The sequence below is a fragment of the Eubalaena glacialis genome, chromosome 3 (assembly GCF_028564815.1).
Source record: "Eubalaena glacialis isolate mEubGla1 chromosome 3, mEubGla1.1.hap2.+ XY, whole genome shotgun sequence".
NCBI lineage: Eukaryota > Metazoa > Chordata > Mammalia > Artiodactyla > Balaenidae > Eubalaena > Eubalaena glacialis.
This window is the reverse complement of record NC_083718.1, coordinates 184,798,778-184,816,574: the sequence shown is the minus strand read 5'-3', so window position 1 is coordinate 184,816,574 and position 17,797 is coordinate 184,798,778. Positions and strand designations below refer to the sequence as shown.

At 43.9% G+C, this 17,797-nt stretch overlaps 1 protein-coding gene across 7 annotated transcripts in view; it reads left to right on the top strand.

Annotated features, from left to right (window-relative positions):
* The window catches only part of PRDM2 (PR/SET domain 2), a 118,538-nt gene that overhangs the window by 66,474 nt on the left and 34,267 nt on the right, over positions 1-17,797 (top strand). For 5 of the 7 annotated variants that reach the window (XM_061184927.1, XM_061184922.1, XM_061184925.1 and 2 more), the window contains 2 exons: positions 8,265-8,375; positions 12,926-17,327. The exons of 1 other annotated variant lie outside the window; for it this stretch is intronic. In XM_061184927.1, the coding sequence (XP_061040910.1) occupies positions 8,265-8,375; positions 12,926-17,327 (4,513 nt within the window). Of the gene's footprint in view, positions 1-4,580; positions 4,639-8,264; positions 8,376-12,925; positions 17,328-17,797 lie in introns of all 7 variants that reach the window. One more of the 7 variants, XM_061184928.1, reaches the window with a different exon arrangement.

Sequence of the window (17,797 nt, the reverse complement as noted above, 5' to 3'; positions counted from 1 at the left end):
ATACACAAATTTTCGACTTCGTAGAGGGTCAGTGTCCTGAACCCCTGCGCTGTTCAAGGGTCAAATGTATTTTAAATCCCCAATGTCACTGTATCTCTGTTGGTGGATTTGGTGTTTCTGGGGAGAGTGCATTCTGGACACTATGCTGTGGTGTACAGGTAGGAGATGGAAAAGAGAAACACTTCAGTACTTTTTGCTGTGGAAAGTTGAGGCCTTTTCCAAATTGTACTGATGTAAAATTGCATATGTTAATCTCAACCAAAAGAAACGTTTTCTCTTGTCTCATTAATTTTGCTTTTGTAGGTATTTCTTTAAAAAAAAAAATCGTTTATTTTTTGCAGCATGTAACCAAATGTTCATCTAGAAAAATTAGAAAATACAAACAGATGGAGAAACAGGTATCATACCCTCATCAATAATCTTGTCACCAGGAGCCACCTGCCATCTTAATGCAGATCCTTTTGGTTTACATCTGTGGATAAATTTTAGCCTGATTTTAGTAATTGGTGACATGGCTTGACCATTGTTCCTGTGGGCATTTCTGTATACAAATGTAAAGGATGAATTTTACATGTTGCAATTGTGTTAACTCAGATTTATATCTAGATTTTACTTCCTGAAAGTATTTTTAAACTAAGTTTTGTAATTAATTCATCAGGATATAGCATTGTAAAACTTATCACGGGCTTTGGGAGGAGAAAATAGACTTTCCTTTTGCTGAGACTGACCAATTCTGGAGGGTGTGGCTCTCCCCTCTGTTTTAGGGTTGCAGGCACTTGTAACACACAACCTCCCTGCACAGCTCCCAGGCCTGATTTGTTTGGCCACAGGGGACTGACACCTGAACTTTGAATTAAGTTCTTTACTTTGCAGTTGCCAATTCACTTTTTATATGTAAGGTTTTCAGACTTTCGATACATTTTTTTTCCTGTAAAATAAAGGCTACTGAAAATCCATGAGAAGAACTTGAGAAATTAAAATGATTGTAAAACAGAACAGGCTAGCAGCTTGTTTAAGTTTCAGAGGTATTTAATTAGTCTCTAACATTTTGTTTATGCCACAAGACTTTTTGAGGTTCCCAAGAATGTAAGGAAATTTAAAGCTTTCTTAATTTGAATTTACTGAAGTTTATTTGGGGAACCATTTCTAGTGTTTGGAATTATTCAGTCAAAGCCACTAAAAGCCTTTTTTTAAAAAAGAAATTAAAAGCTCCCTTCAGATGTGATCTTCGCTGTTGTTCCATCAGCCTGACATTTGGAAGAGGCGGGGAGCCAGAGCCTCCACAGCAGCAAAGACTGTGCCCCGCTCCGCCCCGCCCCCCCCCCCGCCCCCCCCACTCCGGCTGCAGGCATTCCAGGAATTTATACTGTGATCTGCAGCGCTGAAAAATCCAGAACTTTGTTCCATTGTTTCTGTTGAAGCAAAGCCTAGAGTCCTGTTTTAATACCATGAGCAACTTAAAACCAGAGAGGTTTTATTTTTATAATTTGCCTCCAGGATTGCAGACAGCTCTTGGTGAGGAGTTCAACTACAGAAAAAGATTTGAAATTTTGCCCAAGCAGCGTAACAGAATTTTTTACTACCAGGTCCATTTCAAGGTTATTTTCTGTGTGAAAGAAATCTGTAGAAAACGTATAGCATATCACTTTCGTAAAAACCAACTGCTGCAGCATCTTACTGCTTTAAATTTCTCTCTTTGAAACACAGTGGACTGATGGGGCTAAGGCCACAAGTGGTTTGTTTACCCACTGGTCTCACCTTGGCCAGTTGTAACGGCCACTTCTGATCATCTGCTAAACACGTTCTTGCGTGTGTGGTGACATTGTCAACCTTTACACAGGGAAGCCTTTCTGGTTGCAGTTTCTCACGTCGGGCCTGCTGCCACAGGTTTTCTTCTGATGACTTCCAGGGTAGTAAACTCAGTATCTTTTTTTTTTTTTCTTTAAAGAATACGTGAAAGGACTCCCCTGGTGATCCAGTGGTTGAGACTCCGTGCTTCCACTGCAAGGGGCACGGGTTCGATCCCTGGTCGGGGAACTGAGATCCCACGTGCTGCGCGGCACAGCCTAAAAAAAAAAAAGAAAAAAAAAATGAAGATTATTGAAATGACCTGTAATTCTTTGTGGAAAACCTAGTTTTGTATATCCGTTTCCAGCTTCTCTTCTCTCTACTCATCACACCCAGTGCAGAATGTTAAACCACTGCCAGATGTGAAACAGTGCTGAGGTCTAACTCTGACCACCCTCCAGGAGCTCACACAGCATCATTTTGGCCCTTCTTTCAGCTAACAGTTTTGCTGTTGTCCATTGGTTCCCCTTCTTTACTACCTGATCTGCTAGAGATCTTGTTTGTTTGTGGGGTTTTTTTTTAATCCTATAAAGAAGTCATTTAACATGAACTTTATGCGTTTTCCCCAGTTAAGCTTTTCATCTTGTTTTGGGCCTGCTGTCATGAAAACCACTCCCTTGCCTTTCAGAAATTGAAAAAGATGCATAATGACTTTGTATGTTCATGATGAATTTCTCAAACTTGCCTGAAATGCAAATGGCACTGTTAATTCTTTTCAAGGGTGAAATTGGAACCCACAAAGTGTCACTAACAAGGCTGTTAGAACACGGTGGATAGAATGGTGAGTTGGATGGGAATAAAAGTCCCAGTTTTACTACAAACTTGCTGTGAGATTTTAGGCAGTTCTTGTAATGAGAGAAAGCTCAGAGAAGTGTGTTTGTGAAGTTTGGTTAAACCATCTTCAAGGCTCTTTCTACTCCAAATCTTAGGGTTCTTCTCTCTCTTAACCTTTTAATACAGCCCATTAATTCCATTATTCTATGTCTGTTCTCATCTCTAAGATCTGTATCCTCTGCTTAGCTGAATACTTTGTTGAAGCCTTTCTTCAACCTTGTGTGAAAGCATGCTTCCAGTCTTCAGATTTCCTATGTGGGAGCCTCTCATTTCAAGATAGAGAGAAGAGAAAGATTTTTGCCACAGAATGGTCACAGAAGGAGGACAGTCTAGATGGTAATGTCATAAGGCTCGGGAGAGGGATTTTAAGATGTGAAGCCCATCAAACTGATCAAACTGTCAAATGCCAAAGAGAGACTTGGGGGCAGATAAAGAAATTTGGGGTTTTGTGATTACAAGATCAGAGGTAACTGTCCGAGTGGAGTTCCGGTAGCGTAGAGAGGATGAAAGTTCCGTTGCAGGGATGAAGGGCTGAGTGAGTGAGGAACTGGAGGCAGCAGGCACACCCACCCTCTGGAGGGTGAGGGTCGGTCCCTGTTCAGGTCAGCCCATTTCCTTGATGACCTTTCATGGTGTGATTGTGGGTCTTGCCTGGTTTGGAATCATCTGTGCGTCTGAATAAGATGGTAAGCTCCCCAGACAAAGATGGGCTGGACCTGCTTCGGTGCACTGATACTGAATTCTGATTTTAAGCTTCAGAGTGGGGCAGCTCCCCAGTGAGGAGGCAGGCAGTGCACGTAGAGTTACATATGGTTCTAAATTTAATTCATTTCAGTCACCAAATGCATGAGCCTTCACTGTTGTGATGAATTTTTAATGTAACTTGAGCAGGCCTTCTAGAATTTTGCATTCTCTCTGATGCCTGAACATTTTTAACTGAAACAGTATTCTTTAGAATTTCCTGGTGTCTGTCTAGCTCATCAGTAGAGTAGAAGATAGTCCAGAACTTAAATTATTCTCATGTGATGCTTTAGGCAGTTTTGGTTTTGCACCTTGCATTGCAGGCACCAGCAGCATAATGCCACATGTTGTCTTTAAAATGTAGTCATGGTGGCTGTCGGATTTCTCTATATGGTAGCTATTTCTCTAGAAAATCCAATTTTATTGATATTATTTAACATATTTGCTCAGATTGGGGTTCCTTGCTGTTGACTGATAACTTGCTTCTGGCATAAGATAAAATTGAACTGGAAAAAAATCTCCATTGCAATTTGATCATTCCTTTTCTATAAAGGTAGTGTAAGTCTTTATATCACTTTTCTTTCATTTGCCGTTGAAAACAAGTGAAATAATTGATATAAAGTGCTTTGTAAAGAATGTTTATATTATGCATTATTGTTCTTAAGAACTGAATGTAGTAGAGCACTTTTGGTATCGTAGTCGTTGGGTTTTAATTCTGACTCCTCTAGAGATAATTTAGTTGTGTGACCTCCGGCAGATGACTTCATGTCTGTGGTCCTTGGGCGTGTATGTAAAATGAGAGGCATGGATTGGGACTTTCGGGCTGTCTAGCGGAACGGCACCTAAAGGCATCAGTAAGGGCTGATAAGGGCATCAGTTTTACAACATGGGCATGGGATAGGCCTGAGAGTAAGTATACCACATCCGATCCCCAACTAAGAACCAAAGATTATTATTTGGGGGAGGGTGGTGGGGGGAGAACCTTCATGCAGTGGATAACTGCTGTTTTCCTTCTGTTTCATTCAGTTTTCTTCATCTTTATGTGTGTATTTCTTTTCCTTATATACATGAAGTTTTGTCCTGTCCGGCATTATGTTCTTTGTCATTGTCTGCATTCCACTTTCCTTGTGTTTCATTCCTGTATCTTTCTTGTTTAGACCAACTGGAGCACGCAGCTGGCAGAGCCTCTATGTAGGACCCTTCAGGAACCTGAGGGTAAGTGCACATGTGTACTTACCAGGCTCCCAGCGGCTCTGCCGGACCAGTTCTCCAGGCACCTCCTGCCTCACAGACAGGAACTAACACATCTCCCTCCCTTTGTAAAAGTCCTGACAGGTTGTTTCTGGTTATAAGTTGTTTTTGTTTTTGTTTTCTTTTAATTTGATTGCATATAGAACAAAAACCAAGTATCAGGGGGAAAAACGTATTGATTTAAGGAAATATAGCAGGTGCCACCAGGTGTTATTACAATATTTGGCTTTGTGAGTGACACTAGGCATACCTAAGTGTGAGTCAGGATACCCGGGTTCAGACTTCTGTCATAGATTGATTAGTCCCCTTGGGACCCTGGTCTTCAGTTTCTCTCAGAAAAAATAGCAGGTAGGACAGGTGATTTCAGTAGCCCCTTCACCTCTAGTCTACGGTCCTAATGGGAAGTAACTCAGGTATTAGATGATTCTGATAAAGATTGAGAAAATCACTTTATGTATCAGATAATCTCAATTCCATGAATGAGTAATGATTAGATTCATGATAGACTCATTTTCATCGTAAACTAAGTCTATCACTGTTCACCAAAGGCACTCAGGAGGTAAATTTAATTGTTCCATTTCTTAGTTTTTAGAATTGGTTTACTAATGTTACTTGAATACTTAAAAAATTTTTATAAATACGTAGACTGTGGAGCCCCATGTTGGTTTAGCCCAGTGGTTCTTAATGTAGAGAGACAACCCCTCCCTCCTTTCGGGTGAGACTTGGGCCATGTCTGGAGACTTTTGCTTGTCACAGATAGAAGGAGGGGCATGCTATTGGCATCTAGGGGGTGGGGGTCAGTGATGCTTCTGAACGTCCTCTGATGCTTCAGACAGCCCCACAGCAGAGAGTGATCTCCCCAAATGTCAGTCGTGCTGTGGTCGAGACGCTTGTAGCAGCCTGTGGTGGGTACTCGTTTGTCCTCTGAGTAGAATGCACATGTCCCTACCTCAAGTGGCGTCTCTTCCCAGGGCAGATCAGGCTTTCCTGGTCCTGGTTTTTAAAGAGGATACCAGGGGTGGCAAGGGGGTGGGGGGATCTGAGGATGGTGCAGCTTCTCACTGATTAGGTTTGGAGAGTCCAAAAATAAGACATTTGACATTCAGGATCAGCTAGGTGTTCTAATATTCTTTTATGTAGGGAATAAAACTAAAAATAGCACTTTTACCTTTTAGTTATATGATTTCATTCTTAGTACATATTAATGAATGGTACTGTTAAAGTTGTGCTTTGCTTTATGTAAATCTAGAAATTTTACTTATTTAATAGTCTATTTATACATATAGGCCAGTTTACTTTTTTTGTACAACCTGCTACTAGCTTCATATAGCACTTGATAGGTTTCAGGAAATTTTTTGAATTGCTTTTGCAAGGGATTGTATTACAACAAATTGACATCTGTTTTTCTATTATATTTTACAGTGTGACTTAAAAAAAAAGTATGTAAGGTTTATGCGTAAGAGGTAGGGTTTACACCTCCAGTTTTACTTATTTTGAAAGTTTATACCTGTACAAAGTAGAAAGTAAGAGGTTAGTTAAAAAAAAGAAAAGGGTCACATTCTTTTGCCCTGTTTGGGGTACATGAGGTGGTACTGATATAAAAATTAGGGGGTTTTGATCCAGGGAAAAAACTGTCTGAATATAACTTTTGAATCAGGTGTCTGTGGCACTAGGAGCCCTTCATGTGACCCTCATCAGACATGAGCTGCACTTACTAGAGCAATTATGTTAATAGCCAGGTCATCATTTATATCTGCATTGTTTGCTACCAGTAGTCTGATACGGGCCGGGCATCACAGACAAGGAAGGGCATATATCATAATGAGGATAAGAAAACTCGTTCAATCCAAATTCCCTTAAAACATAGCTGTATTTTTCAAGAGCCTGTGTCATCATCAGATTTAGGCTAAGTGCTATGAAGTTGACAAAGGGAGAAAGACTTGAAAGAAGAGGTTACTTCTTACAATATGAAGAGGTGTATTCGTGTCCTTGCCCCTTGCAGAGGGGATTGGTTTATAACCCTTCCACCTGGAGACTTGAATGGGCCATCTCCAGGCAGACTCTCAGCTTCTGTTTCCACCAGAGTGTGGTTCCAGTGAAGTATATGCTTGTGTCCTGGGTTCCACTTCAGCTGCCTTTAGAAGTGAATGGATTGGTGTGTTGTTATCAGGAATTTGAGTGAAGGTTTTATATAATTGCAAAAAACAGCTTTGTTTTTTTTTTTTTTACAGGCTGAAGAATTAGAGATTTAAAATGGTATTTTAGAATTTGTTTTTTAAGACTAACAAATTAAATGGCTGATTATTAAGTATTTTATACTTCTTCTTTCTCGTTTGCATCTCAAATATTTATCAAAATCTGGGGATGTTTTTTAGGGTTAATATTTGCTTTGTATTGTAATTGATGTTTCTGTTTTTAATCCTGATCTTTGCAGTGGTGGTATTTTGTGTCTCTGACCTCATTTTCATCTGTTGTCTGTATTTTAGTTAATTATTCTCCTCTCTAGTGATTATCTGTTAAGGAGAATACCGTTTTCCAGAAGCTCTGAGTGGTTTCTAGTTTGTCGTTTTACTAGACCAGAGATAAAGGTGTCAGGAGGCTTGTTCTGAAAGGGAAAGGACAGCTCCGGGAGCTATTTGGGGCCTGGCTGGGGAGAGCGTTGCAGAAAGAGAAGGAAGGTTTGGGGAGATGGAAAGGGACTTACTCTGAATCTGAAACTGAAAACCAAAAGCCACCAGGAGTAAGAAACGTAGAATGGAAAAAATGGAACAAGGTCACACAGGTTCTGACTAAATCCCAAAGAGACTGAGCTTCCAAACCTTCAGTATTAGTACTTCCACAGAGAAGAATTGTTCTTCCATGTTGAATATCTCGGTGACTTTAGTTCATTGTTCCAGCTCATCAGATATGTGTTGCATTTCAGTCTTATCTTCTGAACTGTGTTGTCACTTGGAATGCAGTTAGTGTTTCCTGACTTCCATTCTGCGAGTTGTTAATGAAATGCTGAATTGTGCTGGACCTGGGACCCTCAGAGTGCCATGCGGGCTGACAGTGAATTATCCAGAATTACTCTGCATTTGATATTTGAGCTGTGGTGCATGGGAGTATCCCTTGCCATTCAGCAACATCTCTGCTTCTGTTGCTTTACTTTGACAAGTCTGGATAATGTCTTAACTAAAAGGGCCCCAAGTTATAACGTGTTATTTTTCTCTAATGTGCTTCTTACAAATATCTAGACTTCCGCCAGTTCCTATTATTTGTGTGGCATTGAAATTAGTGCTCTTATCTAATTTTCCTTTTACATCAGTGTTGTTAACTTTTTTAGAGTATATTACATATTAGTTTGATAGCTATTATAGCTAGGAGGGGAACTGTTACTCGAGATTCTCACAAATATAGGATTTATGGGTTTCTTTTCTTTGACATGACTTAAAAGTATTCATATTCATATTCTTTCTTCAGGAATCTGAGGTGATAATTGCCTAGAAATATGCAGTTTGCTGTGTTTGAATTAGTAATTGTCTCCAAGAATTCAGGATAATAATGAGTGACTGAACGAACAAAACAAATAAATAAATATTGTGTTTCAGGGAAGAAAAAATCCCAAGAAAATAAAAACAAAGCAAACAAAACTGAAGACATACAGCTGAAGGCAAGTGAGCCAGATTCCACCTCTGCAAATATGAGAGATTCTGTGGAAGGTAAGCTTGGGTATTGGACCTGTATGATTCGGGTATACATTGCCACCAGTTACTTTGACTTTGTATCTCCTTGGAATGCCCTTCTGAGAATCATCCAAGAACCATAAAGGGTTAAACAGCAAAAAGGTCGCCTGAATTTAATGTGGCAAGTTGAGCCTTACACGTCTAACCTCCCCTTCAAAAAAATCATTGAAAACCTTCCTTGTTAAGAATGAAGTTATTCCCTGGTTAAAATAAAGTGAAACATCCTGTGTGATTGTATTTACTGGCAGGGACAGGAGGGGGGCTTCTGGGGTGCCAGAACTAGTCCGTCGCTGGGTTGGGATGAGCACACCAGTGTATTTACTGTGTAGACGCCTCACCTTGCTATACTTTTCTTTCTGTTTTTTTACTTCAATTAAAAACTCACTAAAACATATCAAGCACCTTTGATTTTATATATCAGAATGAAAAGTAAAGTTTCTGTCTTTGTTCTTAGAATTTAAATTTCTACTTTATCTCTTCATGTTTCTCCCCACAAAATTTTCTTCTTTAGAGCCCCTTCTGAGAATTAATATTCTAGGCCCTCCACGATGTAAGAATTCCCAGAGACGGGGATTGAATGTTACTTGGGAAGGCAGATTGCCCTGTGCCGGGTGTCGTTGAGACACCATGTCGAGACTCTTGCCAGTAGAAGTGAGGGGGGCGGTGTGTGTCTTAATTTGTTATGTGGCAAATTCATGCAACAGACCGGGCTTGCTCAAGAGTTCATAGTGACCCAAACAGGCAGATTTCAAAATACAGGCTGTGACTCTTTCAAAAAACATTTGCAGAAAAAAAAAACCCAACAAAATATTGTGGATGCCTTTTATAATCACTTTATTAGCACTGTTTGTGGGGATGACATTCGTAAAGGATTGTAATTTTCTGTGGCATCTTACGAAGCAAGAATAGACAAATTTATTTCCTAGAGCCCTACCTATAAAAAAAAAGTTCTGCCTGCTGATAGCAGGTTTGCTAAGACATTTGTTTGAACAATAACAAAAATACTAAAGAACCTTACTACCTATTAGTGGCAGAATTAAAAAACAATCCAACAGTCCCGTCTCCCATTCAATAATTCAGAACAGTTATTTTTTCCTGATATAACATCAGGTCCTGTGAAAAAAAGGTACTTAATATTTTGCTTGCTTGTGGTACAGCTGGTCAGTATTTGATTGGTTCTGTACGTTGTGGTTGTCAGCTTCTCCTGCATGTTCTGTTTGGTCCTCAGAAAGTAGTCTCTATACTGAGCAGACAGTTCAGACTCTTCCTTGTGTTTCCCAAACCATCCTTTATGTTTAAAACTCTCCAGACCTCGAGTGTGGACACACTTTGGTTCATACAGCCGTGCACATTTTGGTTCATATTACTTTGGGCAGTTTTAAATCTGGGATTGTTTACCAATCATGGAAAAAATATTTCCATTAAAAGAAGCCATGGATTTTGGCTAAAAATGAACTGTATAAAGAAATTTTTGAGCCCTAGAAATGTTATTTTCATTTCTTTTGTCTCATTTTGATTTTTTTTAGCAATGTGCTGGGTCTTTGTTGAAAATGTATTTGGAAAGGGAGTTAGCTCCTAATTTGAAATACATTACTACCATCAAATGACTGGTTTCCCAGTTTGTGGAAAACTCATACAATTTAAGAAATATGTCTGGAGGAAAGAAGGCTGGTGTCCATTTAGAGGCAGAAACCTTATTGCTAGTGGATGTAGTGGTAGATGGGGAAAAAGGAAGACCGATATTCCTAGGAAACAGCAGGAGGACTAGGACGGAATCATTGAGCTTATATTAATACCTTGCATGTGCAGAGTTTGAAAAGGTGGGCTTTTAAAACCCTTCCTTGTCCCCTGTATCCAGGCAGTCACCAAGTTTGTTTACAGGACTCTGGTAGCGTATCTCCATGATCTGACCGCTTTTTTTTCTGCCTCTTCTGCTTCTTTCCGTTTCCATCTCTCAGTGTAGGTAGCCAACCTCTCCCTTCTAATGCCACTGCATCAGTATTGGTTTTCTGCCTCTTCCCAACCCCTTAATACACACTGCAGCCACATCTCCCAAATGGCACTCTCCTGCTTTAAAATATCTTAGTGGCTCCCCATTGCCTCCAGCTAAGTCCACACTAATTTACAGTGAGCTGCATGTTTTGATTGCTCCTGCTTGATTTTCCTCTGCTTGTCCTTCAGGTTCTGCCTGCTTAGTACTTTCTCTAAGAAGCCTCCCCTGATCAATTAACCAAGCCACTGGATGTTCCTCCCGTGGGCTTCTGTCCTGTGCCTTGTTAACCGTGTACTTCCATAAGCTTGACCATTAATTCATTGTAGTAGTGTTGCCTGCTTGCCTCGCTCCTGTTAAAGTGGAGCTCTATAAGGATAAGGATCTTGGTGGCCTTATTCACCTAGTACTGATGTATAGTAAATACTTGTCCAGTGAATAGGGGGAGAGCCAGTTAATAGAACCAGGAGAAGTCAGAGTAGCTCTGCTTCTTCTACAGACCCATTCTTAACTCTTCAGGTATCTGCAGTAAAAGGGGTGTAATTCAACAGAGAGTTAGGTGGTCCTGTAGAGAAAGCAGCATCGTGGGCCATCCCCATCAGCATTAAACAGCTCCTGTCTCAGAGGCCCTTGCTGTCCCTGTGTTTCCTTCTAGCCGCTACCCCCATTTTTCTGCTTTCCTTTACAGCTGAACTTGAGAGAGTTGCTTATAGTCTCCCTGTCTCTCCTTCCTTCTGTTCTCTTCTGAACTCCTTTAGGCCTTTGCCCCCACTACTCCACCAAAACTGTTGTTGTCACCATCACCACACCTCCACCGTAGCAAATGGAATGTTCAATTCTCATTCCCGTCTTACCCAGCCCATTAGCAGTTCTGGACACAGCTGATCACTCCCTCCTTAGTTTAAGGGCTGCCACTCTCTTGGCTCTCCAGATACCTCCCTGGCCATTCCTCTGAACCCTGGGTACTGGAGTCATCTGAGGGACACAACCGTCCCCCCTCTTCTGTCTGCATTCGCTCTCCAAGTGACCTCGTCCAGACCCGTGCTCCAAGTGCCATTTCTAGTCTGAGGACTTAGCCATTTCTAGGCTTAGCCTCTTTTCGACCGTGAGTCATATATAACTACTTAATATCTTTACTTGGATATTTATGAGGTACCTCAAACTTCAGCACATCCAGAGTAAACTAGTTTCCCCCCAACACACACAAACGCACACAGACCAGACTTGCTTTTCTCTCCGTCTAATACAGTTTAGTGAGCAGGATAATGGCAGTTGCTGTGGAATCCTCCTTGACCCTTCCTCCTCCACCACCACCCACCGTAGTCAGTCAACAAGCACATCTTGTTAGCTTCATCTCCAAAAGAATCCAGAGTCTGACCACTTCCTACGACCTCCCCAAGCCACTCTCGTCTCTTCTCTTGGAAGATATAGTAGGGTTGCCTCCACCCTTGTCCACCTACAGTTTTCTGTCTTCCTCGTAGCACCTGGAGTGATTCTCTTGTATTTCAGTCGATCATATATTTCTCTGTTAGAACTTTCCGGTAGCTCCCTGTTTTACTGAGAGTAAAGGCCAACAGCCTACAAGACTCTGCATGAGCTGATCTCATCTCCTGCTCTCCTTTCTCCCCCCGTATGGACCGCCCCTCCTCGCCCTACGGCCTCTACGACTTCCTGGCCGTTCCTTGACCACATCTAACATGCTCTTGACTCATAGCTTATGCATTTACTGTTTCCTCTGTCCAGAGGGCTTCCGTCCCCCAGATGTTTGCATGACTCATTTTCTTTAGGTCTCTGCTTGCCTGTCACCTTGCTGGCGAGTCCACCTGTGCACCAGTAACCTCACGTTGGGCTGGGCTGGATCCCTCCTGGGCGTAGAGACTCAGAAGTGACTTCAGATTTCTTTTTCCTTCTCTGAGGTACTCCTGAGTCCTCCATAATTTAATCAGCCTTGGAAGAAGTGAGCTCCGAAGTTCCTTTTGCATGAAAAATTATGATCGCATGATTTTGGAAAATGTTCTACCTCTCAGTATGTAGTTTTAGTCAGGAAGGAGGGAGAGAATCATTGCATTCAAGACAGACCAGTAAGACTCTAACCTGGTAATATGTTTAGCAATTTTCTTGTTTCCGTTTGGAATCATGAAAAATTGGAATTCATGACCATCGTATCTTGAATTTCAGTATCAACTACTCCAACACGGTTTTAAGCACTACAGTTTCTGTAAACAAAAATGTGTTTATATGTATGCGACGAAACACAAAAGAACCTAAGCTCCTTTAGGCATTTATTGTTCACATTGTATCCTCACTGCCCACTGAGCTGCCTGGTACAGAGCAGGTGCTCTGTAAACATTTGTTGAATGAGTGAAATGGAATTTTATGCAGTACAACTTTATAACCGAGAAAGTAGAGCTGTGTTTTGTTACTACCTCCCTTACACATTTAGGGGATAAGAGAAATAACGTGAATAATGGAAACTGATCACAAGTGGCTGGTGTGTGCCCTCACTTCCGTGCTTCTGCCTCCCTGTGCTTTCCAGGCCCCAGAGACGAAGACGAGAAGCCTTCCGCTTCCGCCGCCGAGCAGACGGCCGCCCTTCAGGAGGTGGTGAGTCAGGATGTGCCTCCGGAGCTCGCCCTCCCGCCCCCTGCCCAGGTCCCCCAGGCGGGACCAGCCGCAGAGCTGGAAGCAGCACGTAGTGAGGCGAACGACATGGAGGAGGAAGAGGAGGAGGAGGAGGAGGGGGAGGAGGAGGAGGAGGAGGAGGAGGAGGAGGAGGAGGAGTTGGACGAAGAGGAGGAGGAAGCAGCTGACGTGCCAGATGAAAGCTCCACGAAAGAGCCGGAGATACGATGTGATGAGAAGCCAGAGGATTTATTAGAAGAACCAAAAACTGTTCCGAAGGACGCTCTTGAAGACTCTCCAGAGGTAGCACCTGCTATCAGAATTCCCAAAGCTAAAGAAGAGGCCAATGGTGACGTGTTTGAAACGTTTCTGTTTCCGTGTCAGCATTGCGAGAGGAAGTTCACGACCAAACAGGGGCTGGAACGGCACATGCACATCCACATATCCACGGTAAACCACGCCTTCAAGTGCAAGTACTGCGGGAAGGCGTTCGGCACGCAGATCAACAGGCGGCGGCACGAGCGGCGCCACGAGGCGGGGCTGAAGCGGAAGCCCAGCCTGACACTCCGGCCGCCGGAGGCCCCAGCCGATGGCAAGGCGCCCGGGGACGCCGCTCCTCCGAAGGATGACGCGCAGCCTCCCGGTCTTGGGCAAGACTCCCTGACCTTGACTTCAGAGAAGGCTTCCCAAGACACAGTAAATTCTTCTGTTGTAGAAGAGAACGGAGAAGTGAAAGAGCTTCATCCGTGCCAATACTGTAAAAAGGTTTTTGGAACTCACACTAACATGAGGCGGCATCAGCGCAGGGTTCACGAGCGTCACCTGATTCCTAAAGGTGTGCGGCGAAAAGGGGGTCTCCTCGAAGAGCAGCAGCCCCCAGCAGAGCAGGCCGCGCCTGCCCAGAGTGTCTACGTACCCAGCACAGAGCCAGAGGAGGAGGGGGAGGCAGACGACGTGTACATCATGGATATTTCTAGCAATATCTCTGAAAATTTAAATTACTATATTGATGGTAAAATTCAGACCAGCTGCAGCACCAGTAACTGTGACGTTATTGAGATGGAATCCAGTTCGGCAGACTTGTATGGTATCAACTGTCTGCTCGCTCCGGTTACAGTGGAAATAACTCAAAATATAAAGACCACACAGGTCCCTATAACAGATGATCTTCCTAAAGAGCCTTCCAGCAGCACACACAGTGAGCCCAAGAAACGGAGGACTGCCAGTCCTCCTGTGTTGCCCAGAATTAAAGCTGAGACCGAGTCTGAGCCCGTAGCGCCTTCGTGTTCCTTGAGTCTGCCTCTCAGCATATCAACCACAGAGGCCGTGTCGTTCCACAAAGAGAAAAATGTGTATTTGTCGTCAAAGCTCAAACAACTTCTTCAAACCCAGGATAAACTAACTCCTCCTGCAGGGATTTCAGCCACTGAAATACCTAAATTAGGTCCTGTATGTGTGTCCACTCCTGCGTCGATGCTACCTGTGACCTCGAGCAGGTTTAAGAGGCGGACCAGCTCTCCCCCCAGCTCTCCACAACACAGTCCTGCCCTTCGAGACTTTGGAAAGCCAGGCGATGGGAAAGCCATGTGGACTGAGGCAGTTCTAAGTTCCAAAAAGCCCAAATTAGAAAGTCATAGCAACTCACCAGCATGGAGTTTGTCTGGGAGAGATGAGAGAGAAACTGGGAGCCCTCCAGGCTTTGATGAATATAAAGTATCTAAAGAGTGGGCAGCTAGTTCTACTTTTAGCAATGTATGCAACCAACAGCCACTGGATTTATCCAGTGGGGTAAAACAGAAGGCTGAGGGTACGGGCAAGGCTCCGGTCCAGTGGGAATCTGTGTTAGATCTCAGTGTGCATAAAAAGCCTAGTAGTGACTCTGAAGGCAAGGAATTCAAAGAAAATCATTTGGTGCAACCAGCCTGCAGTGCTGTAAAGAAAAAGAAACCAACCACCTGCATGCTACAGAAGGTCCTTCTCAATGAATACAATGGCGTTGACTTACCTGTAGAAAATGCTCCAGATGTGACCAGGAGCCCCAGTCCTTGTAAACCCCTAGATCCTCAGCCGGACCCTGACCTTGGTCCCGACTCTAGCTTATCTGTCCCTCCTGGCGAGTCTTCTCCTTCGTCACCTGCCCTGCAGACATCTTCCCTTTCTTCCGGGCAGCTGCCGCCTCTCTTGACCCCAACCAATCCCTCTTCCCCCCAACCCTGTCCTCCTGTGTTAACTGTTGCCACTCCACCCCCTCCACTGCTTCCTACTGTACCTCTTCCAGCCCCCGCTTCCGGGGCATCCCCTCATCCGTGTCCCTCTCCACTCTCGAATGCCACCGCACAGTCCCCACTTCCAATTCTTTCCCCAACGGTGTCTCCCTCGCCATCTCCCATTCCTTCCGTGGAGCCCCTTATGTCTGCTGCTTCACCGGGGCCTCCGACACTCTCTTCATCTTCCTCCTCATCTTCTTCGCCTTCATTCTCTTCTTCATCCTCCTCCTCTTCTCCTTCGCCACCTCCTCTCTCAGCAGTATCATCTGTGGTTTCCTCTGGGGATAATCTGGAAGCCTGTCTCCCCATGATATCTTTTAAACAGGAGGAATTAGAGAATGAGGGTCTGAAAGCGAGGGAAGAATCCCAGTCTGCCACTGCGCGGGATATCGTTCAGGAGACATTCAACAAAAATTTTGTCTGCAACGTCTGTGAATCACCTTTTCTTTCCATTAAAGATCTAACCAAACATTTATCCATTCATGCCGAGGAATGGCCCTTCAAATGTGAATTTTGTGTGCAGCTCTTTAAGGCTAAAACTGATTTGTCAGAACATCGCTTTTTGCTTCATGGAGTTGGGAATATCTTTGTGTGTTCGGTTTGTAAAAAAGAATTTGCGTTTTTGTGCAATCTGCAGCAGCACCAGCGAGATCTCCACCCCGATAAAGTGTGCACACACCATGAGTTTGAAAGTGGCACCCTGAGACCCCAGAACTTTACGGATCCCAGCAAGGCCCACGTAGAGCATATGCAGAGTTTGCCAGAAGATCCTTTAGAAACGTCTAAAGAAGAAGAGGAGCTGAACGATTCCTCAGAAGAGCTTTACACGACCATAAAAATAATGGCTTCTGGAATAAAGACGAAAGATCCAGATGTTCGATTGGGTCTCAATCAACATTACCCAAGCTTTAAACCTCCTCCATTTCAGTACCATCACCGCAACCCCCTGGGCATTGGTGTGACGGCCACAAATTTCACTACACACAATATCCCACAGACGTTTACTACCGCCATCCGCTGCACCAAGTGTGGGAAAGGTGTGGACAACATGCCTGAGCTGCACAAACACATCCTGGCGTGTGCTTCCGCTAGCGACAAGAAGAGGTATACCCCGAAGAAAAATCCAGTCCCGCTGAAACAGACTGTGCAGCCCAGAAACGGTGTGGTGGTTTTGGACAACTCTGGGAAGAACGCCTTCAGACGAATGGGACAGCCCAAAAGACTGAACTTCAGTGTTGAGCTCAGCAAGATGTCCTCAAATAAGCTCAAGTTAAATGCGTTGAAGAAAAAAAACCAGCTTGTCCAGAAAGCCATCCTTCAGAAAAACAAATCTGCAAAGCAGAAAGCCGACCTAAAAAACGCTCCTGAGTCGTCCTCGCACATCTGCCCGTACTGCAACAGAGAGTTCACGTACATCGGGAGCCTGAACAAGCACGCCGCTTTCAGCTGTCCCAAAAAACCTCTTTCTCCTTCCAAAAAAAAAGTTTCCCATTCATCCAAGAAAGGAGGACACCCGTCCCCTGCAGGTAGTGACAAAACCAACAGCAGCAGCCACCGCAGACGGACAGCGGATGCAGAGATCAAAATGCAGAGCATGCAGGCGCCTTTGGGCAAGACCAGAGCTCGCAGCTCGGGCCCTGCACAGGTCCCACCGCCCTCCTCGTCCTTCAGGTCCAAGCAGAATGTTAAATTTGCAGCTTCGGTTAAGTCCAAAAAACCGAGCTCCTCCTTAAGGAACTCAAGCCCGATACGAATGGCCAAAATGACTCACAACGAGAGCAAGAAGCCCAAAGCTGCAGCCAAGAATCATGCAGCTCAGCTCTCGGGCAAGACGTGTCGGAGCCTGCACGTGAGGGCACAGAAAAGCAGAGCTGTCCTACAGAGCAAATCGGCCTCGGCCAGTAAGAAACGGACAGACAGGTTCAATGTAAAATCTAGAGAACGAAGTGGGGGGCCGATCACCCGAAGCCTGCAGCTGGCAGCTGCCGCCGACCCGAGTGAGAACAGGAGGGAGGACGGCAGTGGCAAGCAGGAGCTGAAGGACTTAAGGTAAGCGAGACTCCAGGGCCGGAGGAATTCAGAGCTCAAGAGCGAGGGGGGAAAGACGGTTGGAAGAAAACACTGTCCTTGCCCAATGGCTTCTTTTCCTTTTTCCTGCACGATTTTGACATAAGCATTTAAAGGAAATAGCTGTTGCTTAAGGTGTAGGCCGGCGTGAAGGAGGGTCAGTGCTTTGGCTGTTGTAGAGAAGGATACATACAGCTTTTATTTCAAGCGTAGGACTCACAAAGTGGTACAGTTTCTTTAATAGGGCCAGTTATGAATTGGATTTGAAGCCATGAAAAGCTCCCCAAAGCACCCTACTATGAAAAGGTGAAATTCTCTCAAACTTCCTTTATATCTTGGGTGGTATCCCAGTGTCACTTGTATTATTTCCTGATCGTAGCTTACTTACGTTACGATGGATCACGGAGTTCATTAAAACCACATTACAACCTGGTTTAATATTTCTGTGACTT